General features: G+C 38.4%; 1 protein-coding gene across 2 annotated transcripts in view; it reads left to right on the top strand.

The window, feature by feature from the left end:
* STK32A (serine/threonine kinase 32A) overlaps nt 1-14,429 on the top strand; it is a 157,275-nt gene that overhangs the window by 92,483 nt on the left and 50,363 nt on the right. For both annotated transcript variants that reach the window (XM_033180746.1, XM_033180747.1), the window contains exon 5: nt 465-638. In XM_033180746.1, coding sequence (XP_033036637.1) covers nt 465-638 — 174 coding nt within the window. The remainder of the gene's footprint in view (nt 1-464; nt 639-14,429) is intronic.

The raw sequence follows: 14,429 nt of genomic DNA, 5'->3' as shown, positions 1-14,429 counted from the left end.
ATTTGTTATAATGTTGCTGGGCAATGATGTTGTTAGTATAGAAAAATGGGCATGAGAATGGTTCAAGGAGTTCCCATAGCTCATATTTTATGGGCCTTCTGCAATATACGGTTAGGATACAACCATTAGCAATAAATGGATTACTTGGGTTCATTTCATTTTCTGTGTTTTATCACCATATGAACAAACAGTTATTGAGTGCTCACTATAAGTCAGGCATGACAATAAGTATTATAATTACCCTGTTTGTTCATCAGGGTGATCAAATATGGTTATTATTCTCACGTGACACATGAGGAAACTAAAGGCCTAAGGTGATAGAGCTAGTGATAGACCACCTACTCCCAAAGTCTGAGCCCTTAGCTCAAGAACACTCTGCTCTGATCTGTTGGGTCTCATTTGCCTCTAAGACTCTTTAATGTGTAAACATATTTGATAACTTTTCTCTTCTAATGCAATTCCAGGTATTCCTTCCAAGATGAGGAAGACATGTTCATGGTGGTGGACCTCCTGCTGGGTGGAGACCTGCGTTATCACCTGCAACAGAATGTCCGCTTCAAGGAAGAAACAGTGAAGCTCTTCATCTGTGAGCTGGTCATGGCCCTGGACTACCTGCAGAGCCAGCGCATCATTCACAGGTCAGTCAAGTCCAAGGAGACCGCCATGAATGTAATGCAAGGAGAGAATCCACAACTGGCTAATTCAGTAAATTCTTGTTGAACATGACATTTAATCCTCATTAATTCTTGCAGCAGTACCCTGAGGTAGGTTGATTGTCCTCATTTTGTAGATTTTTTAAAAGACTGAACACCTAGAGCTTAATTTGCCCAAGGTCACAGTAAACAATAAGATCACAATCAGTGAATTTTGGTACTATTTTATAACTAAGCTTAGACAAAGAGGAGAAAAGGTGGCATATGGAAACCTAATAAATATTAAATAAATAATTAAATGGAGGTTGCACATGGAGGGAAAGAAATAGAATGAAAAGAAAGAAAGTTATTTGGGAAAAAATCTGAGTCTTTCTAATATTCGTTGTCCTGCAGTCTATATTAAATTAATCCCTAATGTATGTACTGCAAATGGAGGTAGAGAAAGCAATAGCAATGTCTTCTGCATTTAGAGTATTTGTAGTAAATAAAGACATACAAATAACATAAGAATCCATAAAGCTATAGAGATAATGGACAGAAAAGGATAATACTTTATAGTAAAGAAATTTGTAGTTTTAATGATGATTTTATATATAGTATCTAATTCGATCTCTGAAATAACCTGAGATAAATGATCAGAGCAGATATAATTAGACTAGAATTACATATGAAAAAATCATGGCTTGTCTACATTAAATTATCACCCGGATTTACTTATAAGAATTGTAAGCATATCAAACATCAAAACAAATCAACATTAAAACAACTACTGCTTACTGGTTGACGACTTACTATGTGCCAGGCACTCCTAGGTACTTTATGTACATTAGTTTATTAAATCCTGAAAACTCAGCAAAGATTCCCCATTTCATTATAATATTCCCATTACACAGATAAACAAACTGTCTCAAAGATTTGCCAAGGACCAATAGCTAACAAATAGAGTAGCCAGGATTTAAACCTAGATCTCTCTGACCTCAAAGTCAGAATTCTATGATACCAATTCACATTACTTACACATATGAAATGTATGCATTGATTATACATCATTAAATGAAAAATCAGTACATATGACTCTGCTGCTGTCATCTCTAATCCTTGAAGAATTTGCTGAGATTTTAAGTACAATTATGTCTCAATTAGTAAAATGTTGGCTAGATAAAATATTTGACCACAATCAGTTGCCATTGACCTGTAATTTATTTTTTTAAACCTTTATTTATATTCAATTTTTTTTATATAGAGATGAGGTTTCATCATGTTGCGCAGTCTGGTCTCCAACTTTTGGCCTCAAGTGGTCCTCCTGCCTCAGCCTCCCAAAATGCTGGGATTACAGGAGTGAGCCACTGTACTCAGCCTATAATTTATCTTGATGAGTACAGAGCCTATAGATGAAGATGAAGCATCACAATTTATAGATTCTCTGTGCAGGTACCACAGGCCAGTTCTTTTATTTATTTTTATTTTTATTTTGTTCGGCCTTGGCCCTCTACATTTAGTTTTTATTTAATGTTCCTTCTTTGGAAGGGCCTGTTTGTATTGGAAATGTGCTCTTCAGGCACCAGATAAATGAAAGCAGACCAGTTAATCATATAGGATCTCAGAAGCGAATTTGCACACCTGGTGTTTTTTCAATAACTAGAAATCCTGTTCTCAAGAACTCATCTTCCCGTACTGGTTTACTGGTCCCTCATAACTCTTTCTGAGGAGAAACTCTTCATACTTGTTAGTCTATGGAGTCCCTCTCAAAACTTTCATGCTCATTCATTCTCCCAAAAATTGCCAACCACAGCCTATCTTGGTTGTGACATCACAGATATCAGAAAGAAGGCAGTGACCTTGAGAAACCAGCATGGTCTGAGAGCCTTTTCACTCTCTCTCCTTTTCCTGTTTGAAATTGGGTTCTGTCCCTTCTTTCTTTAGGCTTCATGTTCTTGGTCATCAAAAGACCAGTTCTCTGAGCATTTTCGCCACGTGTTTAGAACTGTGTTCCAAGAAGAATTCAGGAGGGAAAACCTACAAAAATCTTGATACAATTTTTCCCCAAGGAGCTTACTAACACCAAATACTGTTTTTCTGTTCTTTCCCTCTCTTTTTCTCTCATCATCATCATCATTTTGCCACTTAAATCATAAACCAAGGATTAACCTTCTGGCTTTTTGCCCTTGAATCGCGCCCACAGTTATTACTTAGTTCCCATCCTCAGAAGAGCCTTCTTGTACTGAAATGTCTCCTCACCATGGTAAATGTATGGAAGGCAAACACGATGACATTTTGAGTGCAGTGTTAAGTTGAGGTGACATCCTTCTGGCATCAAAAACTATTCAGGTGCATTTCTGTAGCCTCTATGCACCTCTCCTCCCACCTCCCAGATGTTATATTTTACAGGCTCTCATACCCTTTTGTACCTCTTCTGAGGAGTTGTGACATTTTGGTGTGTAATTAATTCATTTGTCTCCTTTACAAAATTGTGAACTCTGCATGTTTTGCTTTTCATTGTATGATCAGTATGTGAAAAAAAAAAAAAAATGAGCCACATGAATGACTGATTGACCAGAAGTTCAGGCTTACAAATAGGAAAGATTAAAATATAGGACATTAAATCCAAAGGTCTCAGACCTACTTGTACCTTGGTCTTTACGTTAAGCATGTAATTTATCATCCAAACCAAGATACTCTGAGAGATAAAGAGGATGCTATTAATATTAATAATGGCACTGGGAAGAGTCAAAAGCCATCAATAATCTCGGCAATTCAGGACCTATGTCAACATCATTAAGGCTTTTCAAGGCAGTGTTTTTTGGTTTTTTATTTTTTGTAGAGAAAGGGTCTCCCTATATTACCTAGGCTGGCCTTGAACTCCTGGGCTCAAGCAATCCTCCTGCCTCAGCCTCCCAAAACTCTGGGATTACAGATGTGAGCCACCATGCCCGGCTTCAAAGAGATGTTTTAATTCTGACAGTGTTCTGATTAACCAGGATTTTCTGCTCTCAGAATACCAGATATCAATTTGAAATGGTGTCAAATAGCTTTTTAAAAAATGTGCATGGTTTAAAAAAAGCAGTGATCCCCTTGTCTAAGGAATTTAAATGATAATAATTCTGGCATTCTGAGACTAGGGTTCCTGGGCCAGAAAATGCAAAAAGCAATACAGAAGAGATATAGGCTTCTGAATACTGTAATTCTTTTAAAAATCTCCTTCTTCAAAACAATCAGCATGATTCATGTTGTATTTGACTTCAAGATAACAAAACACCTTTTAGTTACTTAGAAAGATTAGATTGTAAAATACATGCTGAGTTCCTACAAATTAGAAGTGAGAATGAAAAAAAGCATCAGTGAAAGTACAGTAAATCTCCCGGACAAGGAGAGGCCATCTGCATAAAACTGAAGATATAAAATACGTGACTTCCTACTTTTAGATTAAAATCTACATTTTGCCTTTGGACATGGTAGAAGATTCAAAATTACCCATAAACAGTCAGCAATACATGGAAGTAGGAGCAGCAGTAGGCTGCTGTTTGCTTAGGGCTTCCTGGGTACCAGGCTGCCTGCTAAGCACTTGTTGTGAGTTATTTCAGTCTTCCCATAGCTCCAGGAGGTTGGTGGTGCTTTGTCCCCATTTCACCGTCAATGAAACTCTGGTTCTGAAAAATTACTTGCCCGTGGTTGCATGGCTAGTAAGTGGGGAAAGCATCATGTTTAGGAAATGCAGAGCTCTTCACCACCCTCCAGCCTGCAGATGTTCAGCGTGGCTGCAGCTCTGAGGAGAGCACAGGACACGTATGCATGACCACCTGCCTCAGGCACCTACAGATGGAAGTGGCACATGTGGAACAGACAGAGAACAGCCTAAAACTGGAAGCTAAACTGTGTGAGAAAGACAAGTACTTCAGAGAAGATGGTGTGGAGTCACAAAACAAGTTTCATGAGAGCTCATACAGAGAACAGCCTAAAACTGGAAGCTAAATTATGTGAGAAAAACAAGTACTTCAGAGAAGGTGGTTTGGATTAAGAAAACAAGTTTCATGAGTGCGCTGAGGATGTAAAGGGGACTTTTAACAGCCAAAGCACACAGGAAGTCTAGCCTAGCAAGAGGAGTTCAATGGATGAAAGTCCCCACTTGTTTCCCTGAGTTAACATAGGAGGGGCTCCTTTTAAAATTCTGTTTTCACTTCAGTTTTTCTGCCAGAAATGTCTAGTGTAGTGATGTTTTTTTAAAAAAAAAAAACATAAAATCTGTTTCTGCCATACATCCCCATTAAGACATAAATGGAGTTTTATTTTGTGGATGTTTAAAAATCCATGGACTTGAACTTTTGGTCATTTCCCAAAGAGGTAGAATATTCAGCTAGTTCTCTTCAATTTCAGAATCTTTCTTTTCTATAGTTGTTAAAGACACAGGGTTGCATAATAACCGTTAGGTTTAAATTGTGCAATTAGACAACTTTCTTATTAGTCAAGAAGTCAAATTTTTGTGTGAGTACAGCTTTAGTTTCCAAAGAATGGACAGTTTGGAGCATAATACTCTCTTTTGCTTACTTGAAATCTGCAAATAAATGCTTTAAATTATGGACAAAGTGATTATTTGCTTTTATTTAAAAAATAAGGAAAACAAAACTCATTACAATCTCTTCTACAGGGTTAGACCTATTCCATTTGTTGATTGCCACAGCCTCTCCAATGAACAATCTGGTGGAAAGTAATTATTTAATATTATATTCCAAAGACAAATTTCTGTTTACTCCCTTGTCAGATCTTAAAGAAGACTCAATTATGAATTTAAGCTAATGAGATGGATTGTATGTGACAATTAAATAGTAAATCATCTTGGGTCAAAATACCATTTGAGTGGATGGTTGATTGTTTTCCCTCTGGGAATTACCCCCCACTATAATGAGGTTATAACTCACTGTTTTCTAAATTTTTATAGGAATGAGATAAAAATCTAATTAGAGCAATTTGTGCCAGTAATTGCAGTACAATAGAGAGAGCTGCAAACATTTCATTTCCTATTGAGTATCAAAATGTTGAAGAGAAATAAAAGAAAATGTATGACTGTCTAGAAAAACACAGGATGGTAGTATTTTTATTTATCACCTTTGCTTTCTTTGCTGTACTCATTGGAACCAATAACTGATTCCAGATTCATTTCAGGGACTGTATAAGATGTAGATAGAAATTATTTCTTACACATGACCTCTTGGGCTGGAGTAGCTGCTTATGAGAAGTTCCTATCATTCTTCTAGAAATCAGTAACTTGACAGTGAAGAAAAAAATTTTAGAAATAATGCTTCTAGTCCAAGTATTTATTCAAAAATTATTTCTTGAGTACCTATTTGCCAGTGTTCTGAATGCCAGGCCCCCATGGGGAACAAAACAATCCCCCTATCATGTGAAGTTGTTAATATCATAGTGTGAAAAAGTCAAGTAAACACTTCAACATTAATATCAAATGTTGTGGCATGTGCCATAAAGAATGAAAGCTGTTATGTGCATATCCCAAGCTATGCATGTGTGCCTGCATGCATGTGCATGTGCGCGCACGCGCACACACACACGGGCGCGCACACACACACACACACAGAGTATGCTTAGCTGCATCTTCCCAATCCTCATGGTTATATCTCTAATTGTAGCCTCTGGACCATGATATTCTATATAAAAAGCTGTTTCCCTCTCCTATACTTAAGCCCTCATGGGTGGATACTACACCTCACTTATTTACAAACCTCACTTATGTTTTAATCTCCAGCAACTTGCCCTGGGTCTAAACTAGAGTACTTGCTGGATAATTCAATGACTGAACAAATGAATGAGGACAGTATGTACATGTAACCACTGGGAGAGTGCCGAAGGTACAGGTTGCTGTGGAGGATGTCATCTTCACCAAGTTCTCAATTTATTCCACACATTCCTCTGTGTGTCCACAGCATGTGGGGTTCTGGGCTGCCTTTTCACTATGCTGGATTAGTTTTATATGCTGTGTAACCAATTCCCACAGACCCAGTGACCAGAAAGAACATACCTTTATCAGCTCGCAGTTTCTTTGGGTCAGGTGTCTGGGCACAGTCTAGTTGGATTCTCAGCACAGCTGCCATTAAGGTGTCAGCCAGAACTGGGTTCTCTTCTGGAGGCTGAACTGGGCAAACATCCTCTTCCAAGCTCAGTCAGAATGCTGGCGGAAGGAATTTCCTTGTGGCTGTAGGACTCATGGTGGCTACTTTCTTCAAATTTAACAAGGAGAAGAATACTGTAGAGTGAGTTGGCTAGCAAGACAACAGAGTACATATACTTGAATAATGATGTATAACATTGTAACATAACTCAGTCACAGAAGTGAGACCATCACATCTGCCATGTAATGTCAGTTAGAAACAAACCATGGAACCAGCCCATGCTGAGCGGCTGGAAATTATGCAAGGGTGTGAACACCAAAAGCTGGGAATCCTGGGGTCACCGTACAGTCTGTTCACCACGTTTCCTCTAAAGAAGTTGCACTGCATCACAGTTCGATACCAATTTCTTCTATGACCTTAAATATAGTCCTGAACTTCCCTGTCAAGGAAGAAGTGAGGAGGTTTCAACTAGTGATCAGAAATGATTCTTTTATATCTAAGACTCTAGGATGATTTCCTCTCTGCCCTGGTAGGCTGCTCTTCCAAGTATGACCTCCTCATTGTTCCTCTGCTCTACCACACACTCGTTCCCCTCCCAGAAGGCTGCCCAACTGTAGTGACCTGTCTAGAGAGCCTGTGATAGTGACTTGTGATAAATGGCTATTAGCACATTTACCAATCAAGGTCTTGTTTGCAATTTGGTTGTGGGCCAAAATTATGTTTGTTTTAACTGAGGTCTTTAGTTTATTTCAGGCAGAGATCTGGGCTGGAATGTCACCTTTGTGTCTAATTCTCACACACTATACTAACTTAGCAGTCACATTTTATTTTCTTGAGATGATAATTTATAGGAAAAAATAAGAACTTTCTGCAGCTAATCATTTTAGTCAATGATCGCTGAGTGACAGGTAAGCTCCTAATAAATAAATTTGCCAACACAGTGACACCTCAGGTTTCTGAAGCATGTGGGAATGAGTCATCTGGAGAGATGTTTTTCTTTTTTTTTTTTTTTTTGAGACGGAGTCTCGCTCTGTCGCCTGGGCTGGAGTGCAGTGGCCCGATCTCAGCTCACTGCAAGCTCCGCCTCCCGGGTTCACGCCATTCTCCTGCCTCAGCCTCCCGAGTAGCTGGGACTACAGGCGCCCACCACTTCGCCCTTTTTGTATTTTTTAGTAGAGACGGGGTTTCACCGTGTTAGCCAGGATGGTCTCAATCTCATGACCTCGTGATCCACCTGTCTCGGCCTCCCAAAGTGCTGGGATCACAGGCTTGAGCCACCGCGCCCGGCCGAGAGATGTTTTTCTAATTCCTGGAAGTATTTATTTCTTTCAGCTCATCAGAGTTTTTTAACTAATTTATACTACAAAGTACCTATGTCACTTTTTAAATGACTTAACAGGTGCTATCACTTATTGCTCATACCAAGAACTGGGTACTGTGCTAATTGGCAGGTTCCACACCTAACTTCATAATCAACAATGCTCTGAGGGGAATAAGCAACATGCCAATATACAGTCAGTATATGGGGACCAGATTCAAATGTAGAATTACCGTCTTCAAAGGCCCTGTTCTAAATATAGATGCCCTTACTTTCACTCTTATAATAATAAGATATCCTCAAGATCAGATGAGCTGTTCAGTGCTATTTACCCAATGGCATAAAACTTCACTTTAGATACGTATTTTAGTGGGTAGGTACTATATGTTAAATTGTGCTCCCTCAAAAAGATTTGTTGAATTCCTAACCTCCAGTGCCTCAGACTGTGATCTTTTTTGGAAAGAGGGTTTTTACCCAGATAGTCAAGTTAGAATGAGGCCACTAGTGTAGGCCCTAATCCAGTATGACTGGTGTCCTTATGAAAAGAGGAACTTTGGACACAGAGGAACGTACATAGAGTGAATATGATGTGGATTGTAGAGAGGCACAGGGAGGATGACAGGTGAAGATGGGGGATTGATGTGATGGGTCCATCAGCCAAGGAATGCCAGAGATTGCCAGCATACCCACAGAAGCTGCAAGATGCCTGGGAGGAGTTTCCCTGAGAGGTTTCAGAAGAAGCATGGGCCCTGCTGGCATCTTGATTTTGGACTTTCTACCTTCAGAACTGTGAGAAAATAAATTTCTGTGTTCTTCAAGCCACTATTTGTCATACTTTGTGACAGCAGCTCTAACAAATGAATGTAGTAAATACATTTTTATTGTTTTCTTTGCTGCTAATATTTTCATCTTTGCTTCTCTAGTAGGTGCTACTCAGAGCACCTTCTGTCCTCACTCTTAACATGCTGCTTACAATACATTATGGGATAGAAGACCAAGTGACAAAACTTGTTAGTATTGTTTGTGAAATTAAAGTAATCCAAGAGAATATTCAGTAAGTCAAGTCCATTGGCTTTAGTATATGGTAACCTATTTTAATGATGTCAGAGACTATCTTTGCTTACTTTTGTATTTCAGGTTTGGGAAGATATTTTCAGTATCTGTGGCTTTTTTATACCATTTCTCTTGCTCAAGGTGTTTTGTTTTGCTTTTATATATCTATTAGGAAAGTTAAATCTTTTCCATTTTACCAAAGCTACATGTCCAGTATGAGAAAACTTAAAGTCTAAAAATTATGTGATTACTTACATTGTGTGTGTTCTATTTGATGCTGGCTTTCTTTCATGTGTTGATAATAGTTTCTGTTTGTTGCAGTGGAATAATAGACTTTGGTTTTAGGCTATCAACTGTGGGCATTAAGAAAATGCCCTTTCTTTTTGTTTTGGTAAATCTTCTTTTCAGTAGACCACAAGCCCTTGCAAATGTTCTCTTTTTCTAACTCTCATAGCAGAAGGGCCACTTGAGCCTCAAAACAAAACGGCAGTGCAGTAATGAGGGTATTAGGTTGATGTGTTCTATTCAGCACCTGCTCCCGAGCTACCGAATAATGAATGAGCATGAATTACACATTGTGAAAACAGGAGAATCTGCCTTCTTTGTGTTGTATGCATCAAGCAGTTTCAAAAGGGCTTTGCAATTGTGTTTCTCACACAAAGCCACCCATTTGTGAAAACCCATGTGAAAAGGCAAAGAGAACTGCTTGTGTACAGGTTAACATTTAACTAGACTGGCAGAGCTTTTAATAATTTCTATTAGGTTAAGGATTTCGTTAATATGCAACCTGTGATTTGGTCCAAGTTCAATTTCACTTTGCCCAGAATACATTATAATATAAAGCTTAAGCTTTATTCTTTCAGGTTTAGTTATTTAACACGTAATATTGATCAATTATGCATGTTGGACACAGAGCTCTGAAAAGAGCTTTGAAGTATAAAACTATGATTTTAGTCCTCTTAGAGCTATGATATTTGGTAGGTTAGGCAAAGTAGACACATTTTTGACTTACAATATTTTCAGCTTACAATGGGTTTATCAGGGCATAATCCATTGTAAGTTGGGGGGCATCTATACAATGGTATAGATATATATAATGCATACAGTTTTATATCCTTTTAAGACATAATATGAGGATATTTCATTTGCTCAAACCTTGTTATGCAGTTTTCCACTGTAATATTCACATGTTGACAGTGAGGCTCTTTGTATGGTGTTTATCACCAGCAATGAACAGCAGCATTTGAATTACATAGTGGCCCTGCCAGTTACAAGACGGGCAACTTGGGCAAGACACTCAGCATCTCTCAACCTCATTTGTTTTATCCGTAAAATGAAGATAGCTATACATACTTCACAGGCTGTGGTGAGGATATATTCTAATGAATATACAGTCTTACATAAAAACATTCAATACATTCTAGCTACTCATTTATATTAATTTATGATACCCATTTGCTTTGAGTTATCTTCTTTGCAATAAGCTGTGGGAAAAACTTACTGTTCCTTCTCATACTCCAGGATACATCATCACCCAAATCATTATACATTCTTATATAATGCAAACATTAAGAAAGAATAATAATCTCACTAAAAAGCAGAGTGTGGTATGTTAGCGAGATTAAGAGGCTTTGGAATAGTTACATCAGGGATCAATTTGTGAGCTGTATGACTTTAGGCAAATTAATAAACTGAATTTCTTTAAATTTTGTTAAATAGGTATAATAACATTATATATAAGAAAGCAGGAAAAATATGAGCAGCTCCTACAATAATGCCTGCAAAATCAGGAGTGCTTAATAAATGGAAGCCACACTGCGATTTTCCAGATAATTGTGAAACAACTATGGGCCATGACAAAGCCATAGGAAATTAGAAGTGAGGAGTAATTTGGAGGTTGACAAGCCTTACCTTCATCTAAAGGCAGAATTTCTTCTGCAGTCTCCCCAACAAGGAATCATCATACCCCAGGGATGGGATAGTCACTACCACATAAAGTAGTTCACTTTCAGACATGCGTAATCATTAGAAAGTTCTTCTGTTGGTTCACAAATAGCCTTATGGCTCTGTTGCTGCCTGTTGGAGTTTTACTAAGTGTGCAGTCAGGCAGGGCTTCCACTCAGTAACCACCCACTAGTACTGTTGTACTGGTAATTTATGGACAGTGGCCATTCTTACTGGTCCATGTCCCATTCTGATTTGTGTTTATGCCATTTTTAAATGTTTTGAGTATTAACCCTGGTATCAGATAAACATGGAGTCTTGAATTTTTCCATAGTAGTGAATAACAGTGGAATAGTAACATCAGATTTGTGTACCACTGTGGTCCCATCTATGAAATAGGGATAAAAATTGTATGTGGTTCATAAGGTTGTTTGAGGATAGTGTGGAATAAAGTATAAAAAGGGCTTAGTCTGGTTTCTCAAATATTGCAATAAATGAAATCTGTCATCATGATGCTGTCACAATGGTTCAATAATTGAAAACATCGATTCATCATTTAACATTCTCAGCTTATCAGTTTCTCACTATCTAGCTCTTCTTACACTGGACACTTCCTAATTATGTGTTCGATGTTTTCTGGAAGTTAGTTGAACAATTACTGTGTGCCAGATACTACACAGTGTTCCCCCTTGATGCATGAGGGATACATTCAAGACCCCCAGTGGATGCCTGAAACTGCAGATATTTCCAAACCCATATATACTATGTTTTTTCCCTTTTGTACATACCTGTGATGAAGTTTGATTCATAGAGTAAGAGATTAACAATAACTAATAATAGAACGATTATAACAATACGCTGGAGTAAAAGTGTGTGAATGCAGTCCCTCTCTCAAAGCATCTGATTGTGCTGTACTTACCTATTTTTGGACCACAGTTGACTGTGGGTAACAAAGTAAAACTGCAGATAAGGGGGGAATACTATACTACGAGTTTTACATGTGCCATTTAACTAAATCACTACAACTCTATAAAGTAGATATGATTATTGTCCTCAGTTACAGATGTGGAAGGCTGAGTCTCAGAAAGTTTTATTACTGACATGGTTTTGTTCTCAACAGAAAACCTCATAATGGTTTAAACAATAAAGAGATTTATTATCTTATAAAATCAGAAAACCCAGATGTGTGCTGGACTTGAAGGGTATCTTGATTGAACAACTCAAGAGTATCACCAACTAACTGGTTTTTTTTTTCATTCTCTTCTCTCCTTTCCATGTGGTCACTTCATCCTCAGCTTGTTCCTCCATGTGATTGCAAGCAAGCTGCCTGCTGCCCAGGGCTGCATGCTAAATTCTTTAAATCTAAAGAATCATACTCCTTCTCAAAACTTTACCCAGGACAGCAAGGAAGCTTTTTCCTCAGAAGCCCACAGCGTAACTCTTTCTGATACTCAGTGGCTTAAATTGGGCCATCAGCCCATCCCTGAACCAATAACAGGGCCTGTGGGATGGGATAACTCTTACTTAGACCTGACTCACATAATCCTTCCCTACAGTCAGGGTAGAGTAGGTTTCCCAAAGCACACAAAATACAGTGTGTGTGTTTGTGTACGTACATGCACGCACGCGCACGTGTGTGCATGTGTCCGTGAACGTGTGTGCTACAGGGAAGTGAAAATACCCAATTGAAAATTGAAATGATTAAGAGAATGAAGAATGCATATTAGAAAGGCAACCAAAATGACCATTAGTAAGCTGCAAAGTCAAGATTTGAACCTCAGCCATTTGACTACAGAATTCAAACTCTTAAACCTCTACTATCTACTGCTTCCCAAATCAACCTAGAAATCCTTGGGGTTGGATAGGACCATTTGTGTTTGAGACTATTACCAACATTACTAAGTACTATACTAATATACTCATGCATATATATATGTGAAGAGTGTATATGTACACACATATATACATACTCATACACTACACACATATATACACTACACACAGTATAGCCTATACAGGGCTCATGTTTAATCTACATACACTGGCCTGGTCATATCAGTTGTATTTCAGTGCATTGGCTGATGAAGAGCTCATGCCTGAACTTTCCTGCTACTCTAGCCCCTTTTCCAATCTCCCCCTCATTCCCCACCTGCTCCCTTCCTTGACCCAGCAACTGAAGTGCTAACTCCTGGCCCAGGAGAGGTCCTTCAGGGCACTGCTCCAGGCTTCCATCACCGTCCATCACCATCCCTTCTGATGACTGATGACTGTGTTGTTCTAGTTGTTAAATATTTTGTCTATCACCTCTGGCTATTTGTAGGTATATATACTTACATGGAATACTATATATGCCCACTATACTTCAGTAAACTTTAGTATGCTAAGCTCTAGAGAGTTTAGATCGTTTGTCCAAGATTACATAATGAGCGACTGGGATTACAACCAAAGATTGTCAGGTACCATCTTAGGAGGATGATACCTAGTAGTCTTTAATCATCTAACCCTGACAGCTTTTCACTTCTGCCCCCTGTTCCAAACCGTTTTTCCTTATAATTTCCCCTCACTCCCTCTTAACATAGGTCTGTTTTTTGAGATCAATAGCCCATTTGTGACACCCTAAATAATATGTTACAGAATTATGTGTATAGGATTTTTTCCCCTCTCCAGAACTTGGCATTGGCCCAATCTAAGAGACTGTTATGTGGCAAAGAATTAAATACAAACTATGGACCATCAGAAGGCCATGGGACACTGAAGGAGTTGATTTTGGCTTGGATATGCCAATTTCCTTGTTTGCTATTTTCATGTACATGTATCTAGTATAGGATTGCAGGGTGAGCAACTTGACTCCAGGGGAGACTCAATGAAGGGATATAATTAGCCTGTTAACTCCGCTAATGTCTTGTAAAGTCATTCAAGTGAGAATAGCAGATATATCAATTCTTCTTTGGATCCTGCCACAAGGAGCATTGTATTTCCACTCTGCTATTTATAGTTTTCACAGCTGGAATCAGCTGGTTCAGCAGGACATGGCTCTTTTTGTTTTATCAAACCAAGATGCAATGAAAAATTTCCAAAGTGTGTGTCTTAGAATTTCCCTTTATCACTCCCAAAATTCCGTAGTCCCTCTGAAATCATAGGCTCATAACAGGCATAAATCACTTCTTATTTATTACTCTTACTCATACACTTACTAGAAAGTCAAGTTTCTTAGTTGGCCAATGATAAATATGGTGCATCTGGCACACAGGGTTTGTTTGGGTTGTTTTGGGGGTGGGGATATGTTGTTTTGTTTTGTTTTCTCTTCTCTTCTTAGGGGAAAAAAGACATGCAGGGCTTAGT

The sequence above is a fragment of the Trachypithecus francoisi genome, unplaced genomic scaffold (assembly GCF_009764315.1).
Source record: "Trachypithecus francoisi isolate TF-2019V2 unplaced genomic scaffold, Tfra_2.0 Lachesis_group2, whole genome shotgun sequence".
NCBI classification, from domain to species: Eukaryota; Metazoa; Chordata; class Mammalia; order Primates; family Cercopithecidae; genus Trachypithecus; species Trachypithecus francoisi.
The sequence above is the reverse complement of the archived record's forward strand: the minus strand, read 5'-3'. Positions and strand labels throughout refer to the sequence as shown.